This window comes from Anoplopoma fimbria, chromosome 24 (genome assembly GCF_027596085.1).
Source record: "Anoplopoma fimbria isolate UVic2021 breed Golden Eagle Sablefish chromosome 24, Afim_UVic_2022, whole genome shotgun sequence".
NCBI lineage: Eukaryota > Metazoa > Chordata > Actinopteri > Perciformes > Anoplopomatidae > Anoplopoma > Anoplopoma fimbria.
In genome coordinates, this window is record NC_072472.1 from 8,218,836 (window position 1) to 8,240,575 (window position 21,740).

The 21,740-nt window shown below is 38.4% G+C and overlaps 1 protein-coding gene across 1 annotated transcript; it reads left to right on the forward strand.

Annotated features, from left to right (window-relative positions):
* The first annotated feature begins 2,593 nt into the window (after positions 1–2,593).
* Positions 2,594–19,727, forward strand: LOC129113104 (E3 ubiquitin-protein ligase CBL-like). The gene is given in 16 exon segments (XM_054625246.1): positions 2,594–2,876; positions 5,228–5,475; positions 6,736–6,882; positions 7,166–7,322; positions 9,697–9,818; positions 10,002–10,139; positions 11,238–11,325; positions 11,565–11,696; positions 12,960–13,166; positions 13,339–13,455; positions 13,734–14,023; positions 14,663–14,830; positions 16,091–16,194; positions 16,418–16,603; positions 17,211–17,359; positions 17,361–19,727. Coding segments are annotated over 16 exon segments (2,583 nt in total). The 5' UTR covers positions 2,594–2,732; the 3' UTR covers positions 17,547–19,727.
* The last annotated feature ends 2,013 nt before the right edge of the window (positions 19,728–21,740 follow it).

Consider the following 21,740-nt stretch of genomic DNA (forward strand, 5'->3'; position numbering starts at 1 on the left):
ATAAAAATGCCTCATGATTTAGAATGGCCCAATTAAGAATAATATATTTTTTAATATGGAGTATAAGTAGTGATTCATTAATGTGTAAGGATATCCAATGGTTCAGTTGGTGCAGTTGTCTGCAGTTATATACTGCCGGGTGGCTTTATCCATAATAATGTATTAGTTGATTATATTTTGTATCAATAACATTAATCTGCATTGTAGCAGGCTAGTAACTACAGTTGTCAAAAGTGTAAAAATGCTTGTTCTGTTGCAAATAAAAGTCCTGCATCCAAAATCTTAAAGGTAAAAATACAAACGTATCATCAAAGACATACTTAAAGTATCAAAAGTAAAAGTGCTCAAGCAGAAAGGCCCATGCCAACTTAGATTTTATTATTGGATTATAATAATAATACCGTTATATGACATTAATATTGCAAGTTCTGGTTTACTGCTGGGCAACATATTCTGTTCAAATATATTATAAAGGTATGTGTTGATTTATATACAGTACCAGTCAAAAGTTTGGACACGCCTTCTCATTCAATGGTTTTTCTTTATTTCTATTTTTTTCTACATTGTAGATTAATATTGAAGACATCCAAACTATGAAGGAACACATATGGAATTATGTGGTAAACAAACAAATGCTCAACAAACAAGAATATATTTTAGATTTTTCAAAGTAGTTGAATGAGAAGGTGTGTCCAAACTTTTGACTGGTACTGTACATATAAATATATATAGTCTAAACTTCTAAATAAAGTCTTTGAGTACTTTACATTCTTGATGCAGTACTTTTCTTGCATTGCAGTATTATGACAGTAGTATTGCTTTCAGTTAAGTTTTAGATTTTTTTAGATTCAACTTTATAACAGATAAATAATAATAAAAAAAAGAAAAATAACAGTACGAGTAGTATAAACAGTATGAACAGTGGATATGAAATGCAAGATATATATACAGTATATATATACACAGTTAAGTTTTATATATATATAAATAATAATTAAAAAAAAAGAAAAATATATATATATATATATATATATATATATATATATATATATATATATATATATATATAGTCTAAACTTCTAAATAAAGTCTTTGAGTACTTTACATTCTTGATGCATTACTTTTCTTGCATTGCAGTATTATGACATAGTAGTATAATGTTTCCATTGCATTTTTTCCCATGTTCCACTGGCCACCAAAAATAACAGTATGAGTAGTATAAACAGTGGATATGAAATGCAAGATATATACAGTATATATATATATATATATATATAATATATATATATATTATATATAGTCTAAATGTCTAAATAAAGTCTTTGAGTACTTTACATTCTTGATACATTCTTATATATAGTATATATATATATATATATATATATATAGTCTAAACATCTAAATAAAGTCTTTGAGTACTTTACATTCTTGATGCATTACTTTTCTTGCATTGCAGTATTATGACATAGTACTATAATTTTTATTTTTATAGATTCTTTAAAATGGTCAAAAATAAAGTCTTTAGTATAAACAGTATGAACAGTGGATATGAAATGCAAGATATTGCAGTATTATATATATATATATAGTCTAAACATCTAGATAAAGTCTTTAGTACTTATTCTTTATGCATTAATTTTAAAAAAAGAAAAATAACATAGTATAAAAGTTTATGCAATCCCAGTTCCACTGGCCACCAAAAATAACAGTATGAGTAGTAAACAGTGGATATGAAATGCAAGATATATATATAGTCTAAACGTCTAAATAAAGTCTTTGAGTACTTTACATTTTTGATGCATTACTTTTCTTGCATTGCAGTATCATGACATAGTAGTATATAATATATATATATATATATATACACTATATATATATATAGTCTAAATGTCTAAATAAAGTCTTTGAGTACTTTACATTCTTGATGCAGTACTTTTCTTGCATTGCAGTATTATGACATAGTACTATAATGTTTCCATTGCAGTATTATGACATAGTACTATATATATATTAGTATTATGACATATATATAATGTTTCCATTGCAGTATTATGACATAGTACTATAATATATTATATATATATATATATATATATATATATATATATATGTCATAATACTACTATGTCATAATACTGCAATGCAAGAAAAGTGATGATGACATAGTACTATAATGTGCCACCCCCTTTTATTGTGAAGGCCGCGGCCGGACATCCGGGTGGCCTCTCGTCTGCTGCCTTGTCGTTGGCTGGCGCTGCTGCACAACCTGTTTGTTGATCGCGCTGTGTGGCTCATTAACACCCGGACTTTATGATCATAAGCCGGGGTAGATTCCTCAGGGAGGGGGGTCCAAGTTACCGTCGGCCAGAAAGGGAAGAGATATCCTGCAGCCTGACCAGCAGACACACCGACCATGTCGCGGGCTCCTACCTCGCGACTGAATTAAATATTTTTTCTCCCTAAATGTAGCTCGCGTGCTAACTAGCTGCGTCGCGCACACCAGTGTACACACAGCCTTTTTTTTTTTTTTTTTTTTTTTTTTTTTTTTTTGTTTTTTTTTTTTTTTTTTTTTTTTTTTTTTTTGTGTGTTGTGTTGTTGCAGCTTCTGCATGACAAATGATGAGCTTAAGGTAGGGTTGTGTTGTTGCAGAGACGTGTGAAGGGTGATCGCTGGTTGGTTGTCCCTCTTCAGCACCCCGGGGCTCTTCCCCCCCCGGACACAGAACGAATTAATGGCCGGAAATCCGAGGAGGGGCGCCGGTCTCATCGGCTTGATGAAGGACGCCTTTCAGCCCCACCAGCAGCCTCTCCAGCCGCACCAACCTGCAGTGGTCGATAAGAAAATGGTGGAGAAATGCTGGAAACTCATGGATAAGGTATTGACACAGAAATAGGGAACTGGAAACAAGTCACTTGACTTATGTCAGTTTTCAGTCTCTGTTTATGATCAGAATAATGTTCATTACATTACATTACATTACAGTCATTTAGCAGACGCTTTTATCCAAAGCCACTTACAATAAGTGTATTCAACATAGGTATTCAAGAGAACTACTAGTCACCAGAAGTCATAAGTGCATCTCCTTTCTTTAAACAAGCATCTAAAAGCATAAACCAGAGCAAAAGTATAGTGCAGAAACAAACTAATACGAATGCAATAAGTGCAACAAACTAATACGAATGCAATAAGTGCAACAAACTAATACGAATGCAATAAGTGCAACAAACTAATATGAATGCAATAAGTGCAACAACAAACAATAAGTGCAACAAACTAATACGAATGCAATAAGTGCAACAAACTAATACGAATGCAATAAGTGCAACAAACTAATACGAATGCAATAAGTGCAACACACTAATACGAATGCAATAAGTGCTAAGAGGAAGGCGCAGGGTAGTATTCACTCTTAACTTCCCTCTTTTTCATTATGTTTGGCAAACAACTGCATTTATTGACCTGTGTATTAACTAGTTATAAACAGACACATATGTGCAAAAACATATTGGTGAAGCTGATTTGCATATTTTATAAACACAGCATTAGATTAGACTACAATAAAGTTGAATCCAAAAAAATCTAAAATTTAACAGATTTTTTAGGTAATTGCACTTTATTTTGTTATGTTTCTTTATACTTCTTATAAACAATAATTCAAGGGGAAATACAGTTATTCAGTTACTACATACTTTACAGATTTAATACTATATACAGTACCAGTCAAAAGTGTGGACACACCTTCTCATTCAACTACTTTGAAGAATCTAAAATATAAAACATATTCTTGTTTGTTGAGCATTTGTTTGTTTACCACATAATTCCATATGTGTTCCTTCATAGTTTGGATGTCTTCAATATTATTCTACAATGTAGAAACAAAATAAAAATAAAGAAAAACCATTGAATGAGAAGGTGTGTCCAAACTTTTGACTGGTACTGTATATATCACTTAAGAATTCAATTGTGGAGCTTTTAACATGGACTGTATGAGAATATTGAACACCCCAAAATTGGAGGGTAATCGGTGTGTATCATGCATTCTCTAATTGGGATCATTTATAGTGAATGAGGTCACAGTGATGATAATCTGTTTATGAATCTGCAAAGGACTTTGTGGAAACACTTCATGGGTCTCTGTGGGAGGACAATGTGTGTTTGGTATTAGATTAAATGAGGTGTGCACTGTGTTGTATGGAAAAAAAAAAACCAAAAGGCTTATTTTTGTATTTGCTGACTGCCACTCCCGCTCATCTTTTCCACAATCTTAACTAAACTGGTCAGTTGAGGAGAAAGCGGAGAGGGATAAAGAGACAAGAGTTCACAAGAGATTAATTCAGCAGGGCTGGATGGAGAAGAGAGACAGACATCAGATAAGACAGAGTACAATACACCATGTGCATGCCTGTTGTGCACTGTGCTGTGCATGGAGGTGGCTGTGCTGCCTCGTTTACACTACAGTATGATGTGTCTGTGTGTCACATGGCACTGACTGATCCGTTTTGCTGTCGAAGGTTTTAAAACTTTTTTTTTTTTTTTTTTTTTTAAACTTCCAGTCATACGCTTCCACTTAGTACTGGGTGATAATACAGTGTTGCAGTTGTGTTTATTGCCTTGCAGTGGAATTGTATTGTGGTAATAGCTTGTCATTTTTTTTTTTTTTTTTTACAAGGAATGTTGTTTAAGAGTGGAACAGTTTGTTGTTGGTGGACATCAATTTGATTACTTTGTGATTTTTGCATACATTCTTCAGAATAATTGCATATTTATTTCTGAATTGTTGTCATCATCTTGCTTTATAAACCACATCTCCCAACTCTGATCCCTCTGGCCCTGAAGTGAACAATAGATTTGTTAACAAATTGTCATGTTCCAAAGCAAACATTAACACACACAGCCTTCCTGCTCTCTCACACAGTTTATTTATTAACACGTACTCTACACTGCTTTGTCCTTCTTCCTCTTTTTTTACTGCACAAGCAAAAGGTGAAATGCCTCCAAAAAACATCTATATTGAGAGTCAAGGAAGTAGTCATTGAACTGAACTAAATATGTTAGGCGTGTTAGGCTGTTGAGGCCTCATTAACTTCAGATATTCGGATATACAAGACAGGTTATTGTTATAGCCTACATATGAGCCTCTCAGTGTTTTTTTGTTTTTTTTTATAAAAACAGACTTCAATAATTGTGAACTTATCTTCTATTACTGTCTTTTTCTGTGCTATCCAGGTGGTGCGTTTGTGCCAGAACCCCAAGGTGGCATTGAAGAACAGCCCACCCTACATCCTGGACCTGCTGCCGGACACCTACCAGCACCTACGCACCGTTCTGTCCCGATACGAGGGCAAAATGGAGATTCTTGGGGAGAACGAGTATTTTCGCGTGGTCATGGAGAACTTGACCAACAAGACCAAGCAGACCATGAGCCTTTTTAAAGAGGCCAAGGAGAGGATGTTTGAGGAGAACTCCCAGCCCAGGTTAGACTTCATCCTGATGAAATCTAATTTGTCCTTTTGAAGGTGGGGGGGGACAAGAGTTGTGAGACTTGTGATTGACAGGTGTTTCAAAGTTCAGGCTTATCATAGTTTAGATTGGCTCCATATCCATGAAAAGAAACAGAGCCAATCTTGGTGATGATCATAAATGGTATAAAACTGCCCAATTGGCAGTGCTGCTGCTGACTGTAGCTACATCTGTGTTACAAGCAGAGTAATCTTATCTAAAAAGTTAATTCATAACGTATTACATGGCTCTACTGTACAAAAATGCACATAGTATTGGCTGATTGGCTTCGAATAGGCAGTTTCATCTAAATGCTAATCCTTTTTTCTGCAGGCTTTTTTTATACAAGGAAGAAGCAAACTTTTTCTTTGCCAAAAACAAAACTAAGTACAGTGAGTCCTCTGTCTGTTAAATTGTTGTTCTTACAAAATTTATAAAAAAAACCAAAACTGAATTTAGAAACATATAAAAGTATTTCATTCCGGTTGACATAATCACGTCAGAACTTTCTCCACACTCCATTTTTAGACTTTCCATCACTGTGATGAAATCCAACTTATGTCATTTGGCAGAAGCAGACCAGCTTTGTGAACTGAAGTAAAATGTAGTATGAAGGCCTGATTAAACTGTTGCAATCAGATCCACTTCCCTTTTCTCAGAAAGTCATTACTAAGCAAAAGTTCATCCTTCCTCTGACGCACTCAGATTTTTTGTACCAAGCATTTCCTCATTGATACTCTGCATCAACAACTATTGTGAAGGTTAGCAAATGTATCAGTCACGGGGGATTTACGTTTGAATTTATTTTCACACGAGAAATAAAGTGTCTCATTTCATAAATAGGCGTATGTTTATGAATCATAAAGATATTTCTAAACTCTAAAGAATTTTGTTTTACAGATGGCTAGGTTTGATTGTTCCACCCATCGACTCCTTGCATGTTATAAAAGATTTCAAGCATGCATACCCTTAAAAAGCTGAACATTTCAAAGTTTGATCGGCATCTTTGTACACAAGGTTATGTGAAAGTTCTGTTTGACTCAAAAGCATTCAAAGGGGGTGGGAAGCATAATAGAATAATAAATATACATGCAAGCACATTCATACGTACATGTTTTTTAAAGTGCTGTAATCTTGATATGAATTTGGACAAATACTAGAACTTACTCTGATAATATCCCTCACTAACTTGTATTTCCTTTTTTCGTTCTCTCTTTTGCTGTCCTCTCACTCAGGCGAAACCTTACCAAGCTGTCTCTGATCTTCAGTCACATGCTAGCAGAGCTAAAAGCCATCTTCCCCAATGGCTTATTTCAGGGAGACAACTTCAGGATCACCAAAGCTGATGCTGCCGAATTTTGGAGGAGGTCATTTGGGGACAAGTGAGTTTTTACTTAAGTAATTTTAGGTTTGAATTTAAGAAGAAAAAAAAAAAAAAAGGTATCACAAGTTGATGCATTGTTTGGTTTGTGTTTTTAAACGTTGTTCTGCAGCTCTGTAAATGCAGATGTTAGCTTGCACACTAAACTTGTAAATTCTTAAACTTGTAATTACCTTGAAATCATTCTCACTGATTCTGTTTGCTAGTTGCTGTCTGAGCTTTAGGGTTTTTAAGATTGTGTGCACCCTTTAACTCTCTGTCCCCCTCCCTCCCATGTACTGTAGGACCATAGTGCCATGGAGGACATTTCGTCAGGCTCTCCACGAGTTTCACCCGATCAGCTCGGGCTTGGAGGCCATGGCTCTCAAGTCCACCATCGACCTCACGTGCAACGACTACATCTCTGTCTTTGAGTTCGACATCTTCACCAGGCTCTTCCAGGTAAGGCTCATGACAACAGAACGTTCTGGGGATGTTATGGTATCCGCAGATCCGTGTAGTTTGAATTACGAGTCACATTTTAGATAAATGCATTAGTATTTAGAAGCTTTCACTCAATTAGCTAAGAGGCTGCTGCACTGTAGAAATTTGGTCCCTCATTGATTATCTTATCGATCAAGAACATTAACAGTCATGAATTATTGTTGAAAGTTTGAGTTCACCCAAAATAAAGGAAGCACATGTCTCCTGTGATCTGATCTAAGAGCTCACTAATGTCCTTAGAGGATAATTGATCATTTATCTGGCAGATTTTTCGATTATATAAATTGCATTAGTGTATTTTTAGGAATTAATAATTAAAGGTGGCTTGTGCAACTGTATTGAAAAAATAAAGTTGGGTTTGCATTCAGTGTTATTCACCAAAATCCACTATGTGTATTGTTGAGGTCTAACAAATTTCACAACATTTTTTTAAACAGCTTTTTTTTTTTCCGGTAATCTTCTTGTTCCCTGCTTTGGCTTACACATTGCTGCCTTTCTTAGCACGTTACCTCCACCTCTCATGAAGTGGAATAATGTGAAACCATTAGCATGGATTTTTATCGTCTCACACAAGTGTTCGTGATGCGAGAATTTACAGAAAGGAGGACCAACTCATAATTGCTTGGTAGCTCAGCTAGTGGGCAAACTTTTTTTGCATTCAAATGTCTAAAATAACTAGACAAATGTTATATATTTGTTTGAGATATGAATTTACATTATCAGAATTCTTTTCAACAAGTCTAGAGAAATAAGTTGCCATAGTTACATGCACTACACACCCAACCTGCAGGTTATGTTTGACATAACAGATCCAGTCTTAAAAATACAACACCTGCTCACCGATAGACGCTTTTGCACCGATCAGATAATAGTCATATTACACAGATATCAAAAAGTAAGGCTAGGTTAGTTTGGCTAAAAGTAACAAAGTTTTAAATGCCAAATGTCGAAAGGGAAAAATATTTTTTATAAAATCACTGACCGTTGCCTAGATGTATTCTAATGGGTTGCATGACAACATCTAGCCTTATTCTTTCAGCTGCATCAAGGTAGTGTGAAACAGACTTGGGAGCAAATAGAAAAATATATATACACTATAAAAAATAGTTTGAATTTAACGTTGGCATTCAAATTTAATAAAGATTAGGGCCACACTTATGTTATCAGTTTTCTAGGCCTACTATTTGTAGAATTAAGATTCCAGTGGTGGCTGCATAGGAATGTTTCTGACTCGTGTGATCAAAACATTTCCAATAACTTTAAAGTGTTTAAAGTCTAGAAGTCAACATTTATTGAGAATAGATATACGTTATTATTTTCAAACCCAGTTTGTATTCTCATCAAAATCACTGAGGTGTGACAGCCGCTTGAGCTGTGTGTTTCTGTGAAACGTGTCAAAGTCATGTGCTTACAGTCTATGTACTTCCTTGCGAGCTTGGCTTTGGGTACTTTTATGCTGTGGCTAATTATAGGATATGAAAGTATGCTTTTTTTTTTAACCACTCATGTTCTTTTTTTTGCTTCAAAGGCTATTTTACACTGCTGGGGTTTCAGCTGAAAGAATAGGGCTTAATAACTAAACGGAAAACAAAAAAATTATAAAAGTCAAATCAACTCGTGCCATAGATGGGGCAATGATACAAGTCTGTCAATTTACACATTTACATAGTCCTGCTGTTCTTCCTGTATTTGGCATCTGCACCCGTCTTGCTTTTAGCCTGGATTATATGTTTGACTTTTTTATATATTTTTCTAATATTAAATAGTTTGCAAAATATTTGTGATCTGCTGTCAGAAGACTTATACATGTTTGCAATTGATCATAGGTTACAAACAACGCCCGTTTTATGTGAACTCACTCACAGCCAGATTGAGCAGATTGTTTAAATAAAGTTAAATAAACACTTAAATCATCAACAAAAAAAAATGTTTTGTCCTTCACCAAACTGCTAGTTAATATGATTTATACTAAACCACACCAAAGCTCGCCTGAAATGCTCAAACCCCAAACAGATCACACCCTCTGCATATTTTTAATTTTTTTAATTTCTTCTGTCCCTCTTGCTTTTCTTTTTTCGCCTTCTCCTTTTCTATTGGTTTTCTCCTCCTTTATTTTAAATAAAGCCATTATTATTATTTTGAAAAACTAAATAAAAAAATTCATCCTTTTTATATTTTTGTAACTAATTACATCTGTTGTTGCGTACAAATTGGTGAATAAAAGGGGGAAAATAGTTTTAAATATAATAAGTTATAAAACTCACTTGAAGTCAGTTGAAACCTGTATGAACTCATCATGAACTCATGAATTATTTTTGTGTGCGTTGTGTAGCCATGGTCGTCTCTTTTGAGGAACTGGAACAGTCTGGCAGTCACACACCCGGGTTACATGGCCTTCCTGACCTACGACGAAGTCAAGGCTCGACTGCAGAGGTTCATCCACAAACCTGGCAGGTGAGACACAGACAAACCTTTAGAGTGACATGAATCCAGCTTCCTCTTGATTTGTAAAAGATTTGGATGAGTCTAAGAGAGATGTATCAAGAGTTAAGTATAGGTAACAGCATTAAACATGTTGCAGAAATTGATCACTTCCAGTATGAACTGTTTGTTTGAGATTTCTGTCTTCTCTCTCAGCTACATCTTCAGGCTGAGCTGCACTCGGCTGGGCCAGTGGGCTATCGGCTACGTGACAGCTGATGGGAACATCCTGCAGACCATCCCCCATAACAAACCACTCTTCCAAGCCCTCATTGATGGATACAGAGAGGGATTGTGAGTCCCTCTACAGCACCGAGTCAATGCACCAATTTATACATTTTAGGGTACATTGTTGTAGTTTATACATGCCTCTAGTCATTAGATAAAAGATTAGAGACTGCCATAACGGCTCCAGAAAAGCTCTTTTTAGTCAGCGTATTGAAGGCATGTTATAGTCTTCATATCTTGTTGAATTACTGTTAAAAACATATATTTGCATTTGTGAATGCAACCCAAATAATAAAATGGGTTATCACAACTAGAGATTATTAAAGCTCTAAGATAACTTGGCACAACAGGGACAGAAGAGTTTGGCTTCGAGTCTGGTGCGCTTTTAATGACCTAAGAATACACACAATAAGGGTGTGCTAAAACACTAAAATATCACTCCCAGTGCAGCTCTACAGTTTCACTCCACTGTACTATCCACTGTGCCAAAGATCACAACCGGGGATGTGGAAGGGTTTGAAGCTAAAAGGCAGAAGTTACATTAAAAAATATATATTTATTTTATAGCTTTAACATTGACTAAAATAACCTTTTCCTTGTAGTCATTTATTATAGCATGCATCTTGTTGCATCATGCAAGGAATGCTCCACAGAAAATATATCTTTAAAAGTATCAAACTCTCCTCCACTGTGGCCATTAAAGGTGTCTGTAAGAAAAAGGTTGTACTGTAGCTTGCTCTTTGGTGGAGGACTCAGCTGCAGGTAACTTGGATTCATTCTAATGAAATTAAATATCAAAATGTCTATAGAAACTTTTCAAACACCTCCAGCAGCACAGTGCCCTTCTTTGCTTTTGATCCATATTTTCAATATATTGCAAACATCCATCACTTCACAAATAAGTTATTAAAAATTCAGTAGTGCAACACAAAAAATGAGGTACAGTACGAGGGTTTGGAAGCCACCATCTAGTGTCAGTGAGGGGAACTGCAGTTAAAATACAAATCACCATTCAGCTGAGGCATTGATTCTTGATTTTTAAAGTCCATCAATATTGTTAAATGAAATAGAATAAAGGGGATAAGGGGTCCTCTCGTAGTGACGAATGCACAGAGAATTATTATGACTTGTGTGTGTGTGTTTGTGTTTGCGGTGGTTCTCCAGCTACCTGTTCCCAGATGGTCGTGCACAGAACCCAGACCTAACAGGGCTGTGTGAACCTTCTCCACAGGACCACATCAAAGTTACTCAGGTTCGTCACTCTTGTTTGTTTCTCATCTTTAAACCAGTCCATCTTACTGTTGTGCCTCAGGAAGCTTTTTTTTACATAATTGCAGTAGTCACTTTGCAAAAGATGCACAAGGCAAATCAGTGTCTCCATGTTACGCTGCAATATATAGCCCATTAATAATGAATGAATAAAACACTCTAGTTTGAACTAATATCTTCAATATTAACGACCTGTGTCTCTTCTCTCCTTCATCCCTGCAGGAGCAGTACGAGCTGTACTGTGAGATGGGCTCCACGTTCCAGCTCTGTAAGATCTGTGCAGAGAACGACAAGGATGTGAAGATCGAGCCGTGCAGACACCTGATGTGCACCTCCTGTCTGACTGCGTGGCAGGTGAGGCTGCCTTCACACTATGAAACTAATAACATCAGTACAAGTTCTCGTCAACAGACACGCAGACACTGTTATGATCCATAATTATCACAAACTGTTTCCTCATTGCCATTTGTTTTGATTTGATTGTTGTTAAGCTACCATCAATAAAACTCAACACTTCCCGTACACGTGTGTCACAATACAAGCCTTCCTGCTGATCAAAGGGCATAACCCATTTACATGTGAAGCATCTATAAGAAGTGTGGAGTTGACAATCATTGACATAAATATGGAATCATTTGCCATGCATTTACCATGTTTGCTCGCATAATCATTTTCTGTATAATATTCTAAGAAATCGGCTCACGTTCTATGCCTGGTTATAATTGTAATTGCAGCAACGCTGTAATCTATTTATTAAGATTTGTTAAAACTAGGAAATTCACTGACAACTAGGGATTTATTTTACATTCAACCGTCTTACGTTTTTTCGGATGAAGCTTCAAATGTCTGTAAATTATGGAGTCAAAAAGTCCCCCAAAAAGGGGGAAAATATGTTTTTCTGTTGTTTTGATTTTTCTGCTAGACTGTCCCAAGTCAATCCAAAATGTTCTAAAAGCCAAAATTGAATATATATGTACTCACTTCTAAAAACACAAAAGATCAGGAACAGCAGTTCATTGCAAAAAAATCCCAAAGGAATCAAACTTACCAGGCGTAGAATTATGAATTAGAGATTCGGCCTTGGTTTGATTTCAAATCAAACTGAATCATATGTTCACTTTACATGGACGAGCTGCAACCATGAACGCGAGCTAAATACTTTTTCGACTCTAGACTTAAAGACTTAAGGCTACATGACTTCTCCGTCTACCTCAGAAAGCATTTTCTTTCGCCCCACCACAAACAATTCACTTCCCTTTGTCCTCCAGGCCACGCCCCCTTACACCTGTGATTCTGGAGGACACTGATTACCTGACCAGTGTTAGCTATATGAGACTATGCATGGCATGGCAAACAAGTAAAAGCATGGGATGATATAAATTCATTAACGGTTAAACTCACCACTGTTACTCATTTGTTAAATCAAAGGAATTTGAATATTTTTCAGTGTTGAGCTGCTTCAGTCTATCTTGGTGATGCTCATGGGTAGTTTGCAACTTCCCGGTATCTTCCTATTGGCTCTCGCTTCGCTATAGAGAGATGCTTAAAACATAATTTATGGTTGAGTAAAAGTTATTGACAGAGTTCTCGCTTTTGCTTTGTGTGTGCATGTGTCAGGAGTCGGAGGGTCAAGGCTGCCCATTTTGCCGCTGTGAGATCAAAGGCACAGAGCCCATCGTGGTGGACCCGTTCCACCCGAAGGCCAGCGGGGCTTCCTTTGCCGGTTTTCAGGCCTCCAGCAGAGCAGAAGCTGCCGCCAATGACGAGGACGAGGATGATCGCCTGGAGGACCACCTTGTCATGAGCAGGCTGGCCTGCACCAAGGTGAGAGGATCACTCACAAAAGGTTTATATATCAGGATACACAGACATCCCTTCAACAGACGCTCACCTGGTTTAGCATCAGGAATCCATGTGGGATCATTTTAGTCATTTTGGTATCGCAATTTAACTTCTTTAACATCTCTAAAATGTTTATGTGTGTGCATGTGTGCAGGTAGAGCGCCCGGCGTCTCCAGTGTCTCAGCTGCCTCCAGTTCCCCCCAGACTGGACCTCCTGCAGCAGAGACCCTCCAGCTCTCTCAGCGCACAGACTCAGGGAGCCACAGCCAAGGTAAGTGTGTGTGTGTGTGTGTGTGTGTGTGTGTGTGTGTGTGTGTGTGTGTGTGTGTGTGTGTGTGTGTGTGTGTGTGTGTGTGTGTGTGTGTGTGTGTGTGTGTGTGTGTGTGTGTGTGTGTGTGTGTGTGTGTGTGTGTGTGTGTGTGTGTGTGTGTGTGTGAGCACACATACTGTAAGAGGAGCAGAGTTTTTTTGGGGTTTCAAGCTCACATTCCAAACATCTAATCTACTGCCAGTTGATAACACCACCATCGACTCCTTACTCCGATACAGATGGCAGCCACTCACAGAGACAAGCCTCTACCTCTGCCTCCAGCCCTGAGAGAGCTGCCCCCGCCTCCCCCTCCGGAGCGCCCCTCCCTGGTCGGTCAGGACTCCAGACTCCAGAGGAGGCCGCTGCCCTCCACCCCTGACCAGGCCGCCTGGGCCTCCAACTACATGGTCCCGCGTCCAGCAACCAAGGTCCTGCCCGCCTTGTCCTCCTCCCCTCTGAACAACGGAACCAGTGGAGAAGGAAGCAAACCCCAGGCGGCCACTAACGTTGTCTACTGCCTCGCTGCAAGGTACGGATCTCTGCTGCTGTGAGATGCAACGGATATGTGGTTCCTGTCTTATCGGGTGCTGCCAAAGAACAAAACGATATATTCTCTGAGTTTCATACCAAGCCATGGTGTGACCTCGTTGTCCCGGACAGACTGGCATCAGCTTCAAAATATGATGGTTTCCTTTTTAAGTCACACCCAGTGGCATGGCGTTGGAAAATAATGTGAGGAAGTTAAGTGAGTCAGATGCTCTTAAATATAAAGCATAATGTGCAACCTGCTGGCATATTACAAGCAAAGTTACCCCGTTTGAACTTTAAGTACTCAATACTGAAATACAGTTGACATTTACATAAAAAAAGGAACTATGCACTATGTATCATCCACACACATGACACACGTCTCGTTTCCATCTTCTTAACATACAAAAATATATAAAGTAAAGCAAAAGGTTTAACCTGCTCAGGTGCAAAGTACAGAATCAAAATGGAATATGTTTCATAGACTAAATGTAAAAAAGTTTCAGTGCATGTTTAAGTTTGTTGGTCTTTTTTAAGGTATGTTTTCACTAATGGATGTCGATGACTCTGATTTATAAACAACTAATGGAATAAAGCAGACACAATCTCATCATGCTTTGTGTTGTCTGTTTACGATCAGATCTCTGCCAGCGTCAGCGGCGTCGAGTGGAGAGAGGCCGATGTCTGACAGTGAGGAGAATGAGTACATGAGTCCCACCTCTCTTCCTGCTGCCGGGGCCCCCTGGGTCATAACAGGCTCCCTGGTGCCCCCACCTCCGGCCCAGACCAACCACCACAATGACGTCAGGTAAACCGGAGAACAAGCGGTGATGCAAAGGTCCATTCATTGTCCTGAAATGATCAAGAAGAATTTATCAAATGTCTGACTCGCGCTTTCGCAAAGAATGGAATGATACCCTTGATGACACCGTGAAACTCCTCATCATTTGCAACAGCTATCTGCCCCATCTCCAGGTCTGATTCATAGAAGATAATGTGCTAATGATATAAAAGCACTAACACGACCATAGAGTTTTGCAGCTTAGTGCAGAACAATGGTAGAGAGAAAAATTACATTTTCTGACCTAACCTGCAGGCCTTGAACCATGAGCTGCAGACGCATTCCTCAAACCTTTAGGACAGGAATTTAAAGAGAGAGAGAGAGAGAGAGAGAGAGACTATGTTTGTGATTTAATATCACAGTGTGTCAGTATTAATGTGCTTCTAAATGCTGCAATAATCTCTCAGGAGTAGTATCTTTTTGGTCCACCAGAGGGCTCTGGAGCCGTTTGTTTTGTTTGTCCATGGAGGTCCCACTGCTAAACCCACAAATACCTCTCCTTCACTTATTTACTGTGTTCAACTTCCTTGTTTAAATAATTTAAAGGGCATGACGCAAATGCAATGTGTGACAAGAAGGCAGCGATGTTGCACTGATGAAGTGATGAAAGAGTCCTAAAATACAGGACTTAAGGAAGAATGAATAGAAAAGCTTCTGAATGATAGAACCAGTGAGCTGTATGTTGTGGTGTGAGGCTAAAATGAGTGGGAGAAGCAGTGGCAGCACTGGGTCCATGCAAAATGAATGCAGCTTGACATTAAGTACCATTAGTATCATAACTATCTTGGTATCATTAGTGATATTTGTGAGGCAGAGTTGGAAAGATGGATATTAAAAATGCTTGTGTCATCAGATGTTGTGAAGTAGTGTTGCTTTTATTATATTGTATTTCTTGTATAAAAGGCATTTATTCAATTTACTAAATAGTTCTGTTTTAGAGCCATTGAAATATATCCCTTATCATGTATCTCATATTGTTAATATTTGTTCAGACGTGTGATAATTGTTTTTCAATTAAAACTGCTTTTTCTTTATAGACTTTTTGCTTTTATTCTGGTTAGCTGCTGTTAATTTTGATTTCGGTTCACCTAGATAACTTAATTGTTACTTTTCTTTTTCTTTTTTTTTTTTTTGAGGGCTCAGTTTTTTGTAAGGGCTGTATTTATATATTGACCAATAGTAGGACTCCATCTTATAATTGTTTTCTCTCTCCCCTTGTCCCAGCAGTGAGGTGGCTGCCAGTGACTCTGAGGAACCCATAGTCTACGAGTCCATGTGCAACATCCAGGCCCAGGCTGGTTCCTCTGAGACGGCACAGGCCTCTGAACCCGGTAACATTCACACCCAAACATCTCTGTCCTAAGGGGAAGTAAAAATAACATTTGATGTTTAACTCTTGCATACACTAGACCTGTTAATAATGATTTACTTAAGTTTCTTAAAGACGCACTCTTATATTTGGGAAATATTTGAAATGTAAGTTGTGTCCTGGTCACACATGCTCACATCAGGCAGGTGTTGCAGTATACTGACTTCAGGCGTTTTGTTTTCCAGACCAACCTCAACATTCAGCTGCGGTTCCCCAGGACAAGAAGGAGGAGATCGTTGAGGAGGATATTTATGAGTATGACTGTCCCAGACCGATCGTCCCTCCGGCCCCCACCAGGAGAACCCTGTCGGATATCAGCGGTCCCACAGCGGCCTTCAGCACTCTCAGCATCGACAGTGCAGTAGAAGCCAGTATGTGTCTCTACACATTATTTAGCTTTTTATCTCCTTATTAAGGGAGAATGCCAACAATACAAGTGTCTGGTTGCATAGGCAAAACATATATATATATTTTTTTAAAGTTGTGGTTGACCAATCGGATTCGAGCAGGCTTTGGTTGAATGCAAGTCAACAGCTGAGTGGACACAAAAGAGGCGGAACCCAGTGCCGAAATGCAATCCCAGAACCCACCGGCTCTGACGATAATTTGCATCTTCTATTGATCTAAAACGAGATTGTAAACTGGCTACTTGTGATCAATTCGGTCGTACACGTTGTCTCTCAACTCCAACTCCAATCTTGCATCTCAATTTGCTAATCAGATTGTAAACAATGTGCAGTGTACGGTGGATATTAGCCGAGTACACCTGAACCCCAGAAATAAAGCAGGTACATAAGGCTCATCCGTCTGAGATAGATATTAGAATGAATCTACTATCTACTAGGGAGTATTATCTATCTGTTTTCTCTTCTTTGACCATCAACAGAAATCCAAAACCTCTGTTTTCCCTCAGGTACTTGAATCCAACAATTTTCTCCACATTTACTGACTGTTGCTTACTTACCTGTGTGTTTCCAGGTATGTTTTCAGGAGTCGCCGAACCTGAACGCCCCCCCAAACCTCTCCCACGGCGAGCCAACTCCGACCGACGGCCTCGGCCTGTAAACCGTGAATTTCCTGCTCCGTTGCCAGAACTCCCCGGCCCTTCCTCTGCCTCCTCCTCCTCCTCCTCCTCCTCCTCCTCCTCCTCCTCCTCCTCCTCCTTCTGGAAGCCAGACCCTCAACGGGGAGATCGAATGCTTGGTGTCCCAGGGCTACTCCATTCAGGACATCCAGAAAGCCCTGATGATCGCCCAGAACAACCTGGAGACGGCCAAGAACATCCTGCGCGAGTTTGTCTCCATCGCCACATAGTCGCTGCAGACACCCCCCCTCTCTGTCTCGTCTCTGTCTCCACTCTGTGCCATTATCATGGATAGCATTTACCAAGCACTTTCCTGCAGGGCCACATGTACTTTACTCTGTAGAGTGAAGTAAAGTAGCTGCGTTCAGGTCACATCAGAAGATGCAGACGAATGAGATGACATCATCGGCAAGTTCTAGTCTTTGAAACATCCAAAGTCATTTGTTATGAACTAACTGCAGCAGGTATTTGCTTTTAGAAGTGGAGTTTTGTGTTAAAATATATTATTTTGATTATCTTGGACTACTGTTATGCCAATGCCAATTGTTTGACATTGAAGCCTCAAAATCTCTTGTTTACTCGTAATCGCCACTTGATGATTGAGGTTTTTTGGCTCCCTTGAATAGAAATATCCGTCGGTCAGCCCAGATTGGATTTACGTTTCCGATATGACCTGAACGCAGCGTACACGGAGAATGGAAGCCTTTTAATGTGAGCTCTCTGTAGCCAAGTTTTTGACCCTGTTGTACTTTGCTGAGGTCCACTCGTGCCGTGGCGTTGTTCCCCCTCAGTCCAGAGTACTTTCTCTCATTAAGCTAAGTGTTGAAGCTACAGTGATCAGTAGAAGGACCCTGCGCATAGTTGTTTCTGACTCGGTTCCCGTTCAGTTTGGTGCTTTTTTACGGGCTTCTCAGCAAAATTTGTGGCGTACGAATATGTAGCGACGCTAGATCCGTCGGACAAATTAGTGATTAACTCTGTGTGTGTGTGTGTGTGTGTGTGTGTGTGTGTGTGTGTGTGTGTGTGTGCGTGCGCTCAATGCTGAGGAATGTGAATGTTCAGTCGCAGTGCAGTATCGCAGGGCTTCGTTTTCGTACGCGTCACTGTGGCCTCGCTCTGTTTTTTTTCTTTCTCGATGGTATTTGACCATGAAGTTGAACTTGACTCCGTATTTCCTCTCAGCTCTCGGTCCAGTGATGGTTCTATAATGAAATAACAAGATTTAATGTTTTAAGTACTCTCATAAAGTGTTGTGCTGAGTGTAGTACTAACTGGCTGGATTTTCAGAAGTTTATTTTGTCTTTTAATTCCATGATTGCCTGCCAATCTTTATCGGTGGTCTGACACTGAAGGCGGGTTTATTTACTAAAAAAGCTTCTGTATACTCTTATTGTTTCTTACTAATAAGCAAAAGGACTTTAAAGGGGTAGTTCAGGTTTTTTAAGGGGGGATGTATGAGGTACTTATCCATAATCTGTATATTACTAACAGTAGATGGCGATCATTACACCCCCAGTTTGGAGAAACGGACAAGAGCACCGCCACAGGAGCAAAGTAATGTACTAATACGGCCGGGGTCAGCAGCAGAACGCATTTAAGCAACCTAAAAAAAAATCAATATCAGTTATTTTAGAATGTTTTCAACACTTTAACTTGATATTATATATGCTCTCTTTTGAGCAACAAGACTGCATTGACAAAAACAGTCATTTATCTTGCAAATCACAGGAGTTTCTGGTCTACCGCTGCCTAAATTTGTTAGCTTGTTTGTGTTATTGTGTGACTTTTGTAAATCCTAACCAACCCTTTAAAACACCAAAGACACATAATAACACAAACAAACTAACAGATGGAGGCAGAGGTAAAACAGAAACTCCTTTTTTCTCAGAGGTGAAATTACCTTTTTTGTCAGAGGAATCCTCTGCCTTTGAAGAGAGCGGAGATCATTTATTTAGTTCCCTGTCGCAAGGGGCTTTTGTCTGAAGGTAAAGCAGGTAACATATTCTAAATATAGCGTACACTTTAACGGATATAGATTTTTGTAGGATGCTTAACCTTTTGCTGCTACTCCTGTCCACAGCGGTGCATTGCTCTTCCCCTGTGCCGGTATTCCTAATTGCTTCTCCATACTGGTCCTCCACCATCTACTGTAGGTAATACACTGACCATGGATAAAGACCTAATACAACCCCAATTCCAAAAAAAATTGAACTAGCTCCCTTTAACATGTCCTGTTAGATTTCCTCTCACATGTTGATGTGATTTAGCTCATGTTATGTACCCAGACCGCTGAGGAATCAATGATGAAGGGATTTACATGGAGCCCTAAAGCAAAAAAACAGAAGGTGGTCATGTGGACTCAGGCACTCCGTAATAAGTGAGGGTTGAATGTAATGAACGCACAGATGTTGGGGGGGGGGTTGTGGATGAGCATTTACAGAAACATTCCAATGATTGGATTCTCCTGCTCATTGTTACTTTACCTGCATTGGATTTTAAAATCACTTTTGGAATGCTATAATGCAAAAGATAGTAGATTAGTTATCTGCAATTATTTTGATTACTGTGAAAAAAAAAATCAAAGTTACAGCATCTCAATTGTAAGGCATTTGCTCTTTTATTTTGCCTTATGTGATAGTGACTCGATCATTTGGGATTTTTTGTGAAAGTGAACTTTCAATCTGAAGACACCAACTTGGGCTTTAGGAAATTTTAACGGACATTTTTCACAGATTTCTGTCTTTTTTTTTTTTTTTGACCAAAAGATTGATTGTGAAAATGATCAGCAGATTAACTGATGGTAGTTATTCACGGTGGTGTGCATGGTTAACAGTATCAAACATCAGCGTCGTCATTGTGAGCATGTCTGCAGGCTGTGATGTCAGAGGTGAAGGCCTGTTCTGGATCAGGGCTCAGTCAGAGTCAAGTTTCAAGTCCTTCATTTTTAAGTCATCAGTTGGTCTTCATTCTCATCCAACTAAATCTCCAAATCCTCTCATAAAATTGAAACAGTAAACTATAAATAGTCCCCTGAAGTCGTGGATTTCACTCAGGTTTTTGGATTTCTTTCCAGTGGACCAATAATGAGCAGCTTACACTCCCAGTCACTGTCAGAAACAAGACGAGACTGAGTCCACTTTCACATTTGGAACACAGACAAAATGTCTGAAGCTTCCCATTTAACTATGAGTGCAGTTTCCTCCTTTTTTTTTTTTTTTTTTTTTTTTTTTTTTTTTTACTTTCCAAAAATAGAGATCTTCAGTCTTTTGATTTCTGCAGTAACGCGTTAATGTGCCTTCTGTCAATCATAACCTGCACATGCCAGCAGCAGACAAACCAAAAGAAAAAGAGTTCCACCACACTTACTGCTTAAATTAAATCTACACAGTTTCTCTCTTTAGTTGGAGCCTTTTTTTCGTTTGGAGATATCCAAAACGGATCATTTGAGCTCTATCAATACAAAAATGGATATCTGAGAGTTCATAAATACAATTATTATGGATTTGGAGCCATGATATCTACTAAACTGGACATTTTACAGTTGATAAATAAACTTTTAATGTTCCCTGGTGGACAAACTATGTAATAGCGAAACGGTCGTACGCTGCATTCATCAAAGGAAAAAAAAATGAAGCCCATATCTTGCCTGTATGACTTACTTTTCTTACAACTATGAGGTACTAATTACTAATACTAATATATACTATGCCATAATAAGAAACCGGCAATTTTTTTGTTTTTATTTAATGATTGCAAGGTACAACCGTGCTTTGCTGTTTCTGTTCTGCAGACTTGAACGTTGATACTAAGGGTGAGTGGATGGATCCCCAAAGGACCGACTCTAACGATACAAATACTCAGTTTGAGTCTCGATACTGGCGTTAAAGGTTCCATCCCAAAAAAAAAAATCATATGTTCGATCTTCTGGTCAAATTAACACTTTTCTTAGTGCTGCGATATTTGCACCTCTGCTGCTGTTGTGTGCATGTTTGCAGCGATTACTCCTTTAACTTAAGAGAATTCACATCAGTTTTTTTATTAAAAACTGTCGTTTAAACACGCATGTGACTAAGTCACTAACAGAGAATAGTAAAAAGAAATGCCTCGCGTGTGGCACAATTATTTTGTAGTAGTAGCTTATTAATAATGCATATACCTAATAAAACATGACATTTCTCTCTTACATGTTAGTACAGTAGCTGCTTTTATCGCTATCGGTGATCTGATCGAAACCAGATATTGTGGGATCTTCCACCTCTAGTAGATATTAAGATATTTGTCAGGCTGCAGATTTTTAATTTTAGACATTTTTCTTCTAAAAATAGGTTTGAAATATGTCGACATGTCTGTAGCATCCAGTCAGAGCTGTATTCGTGCTTTTAAAAACAGAAGTATCCGTAATGTTATTATAGCAGTGAGGAAAC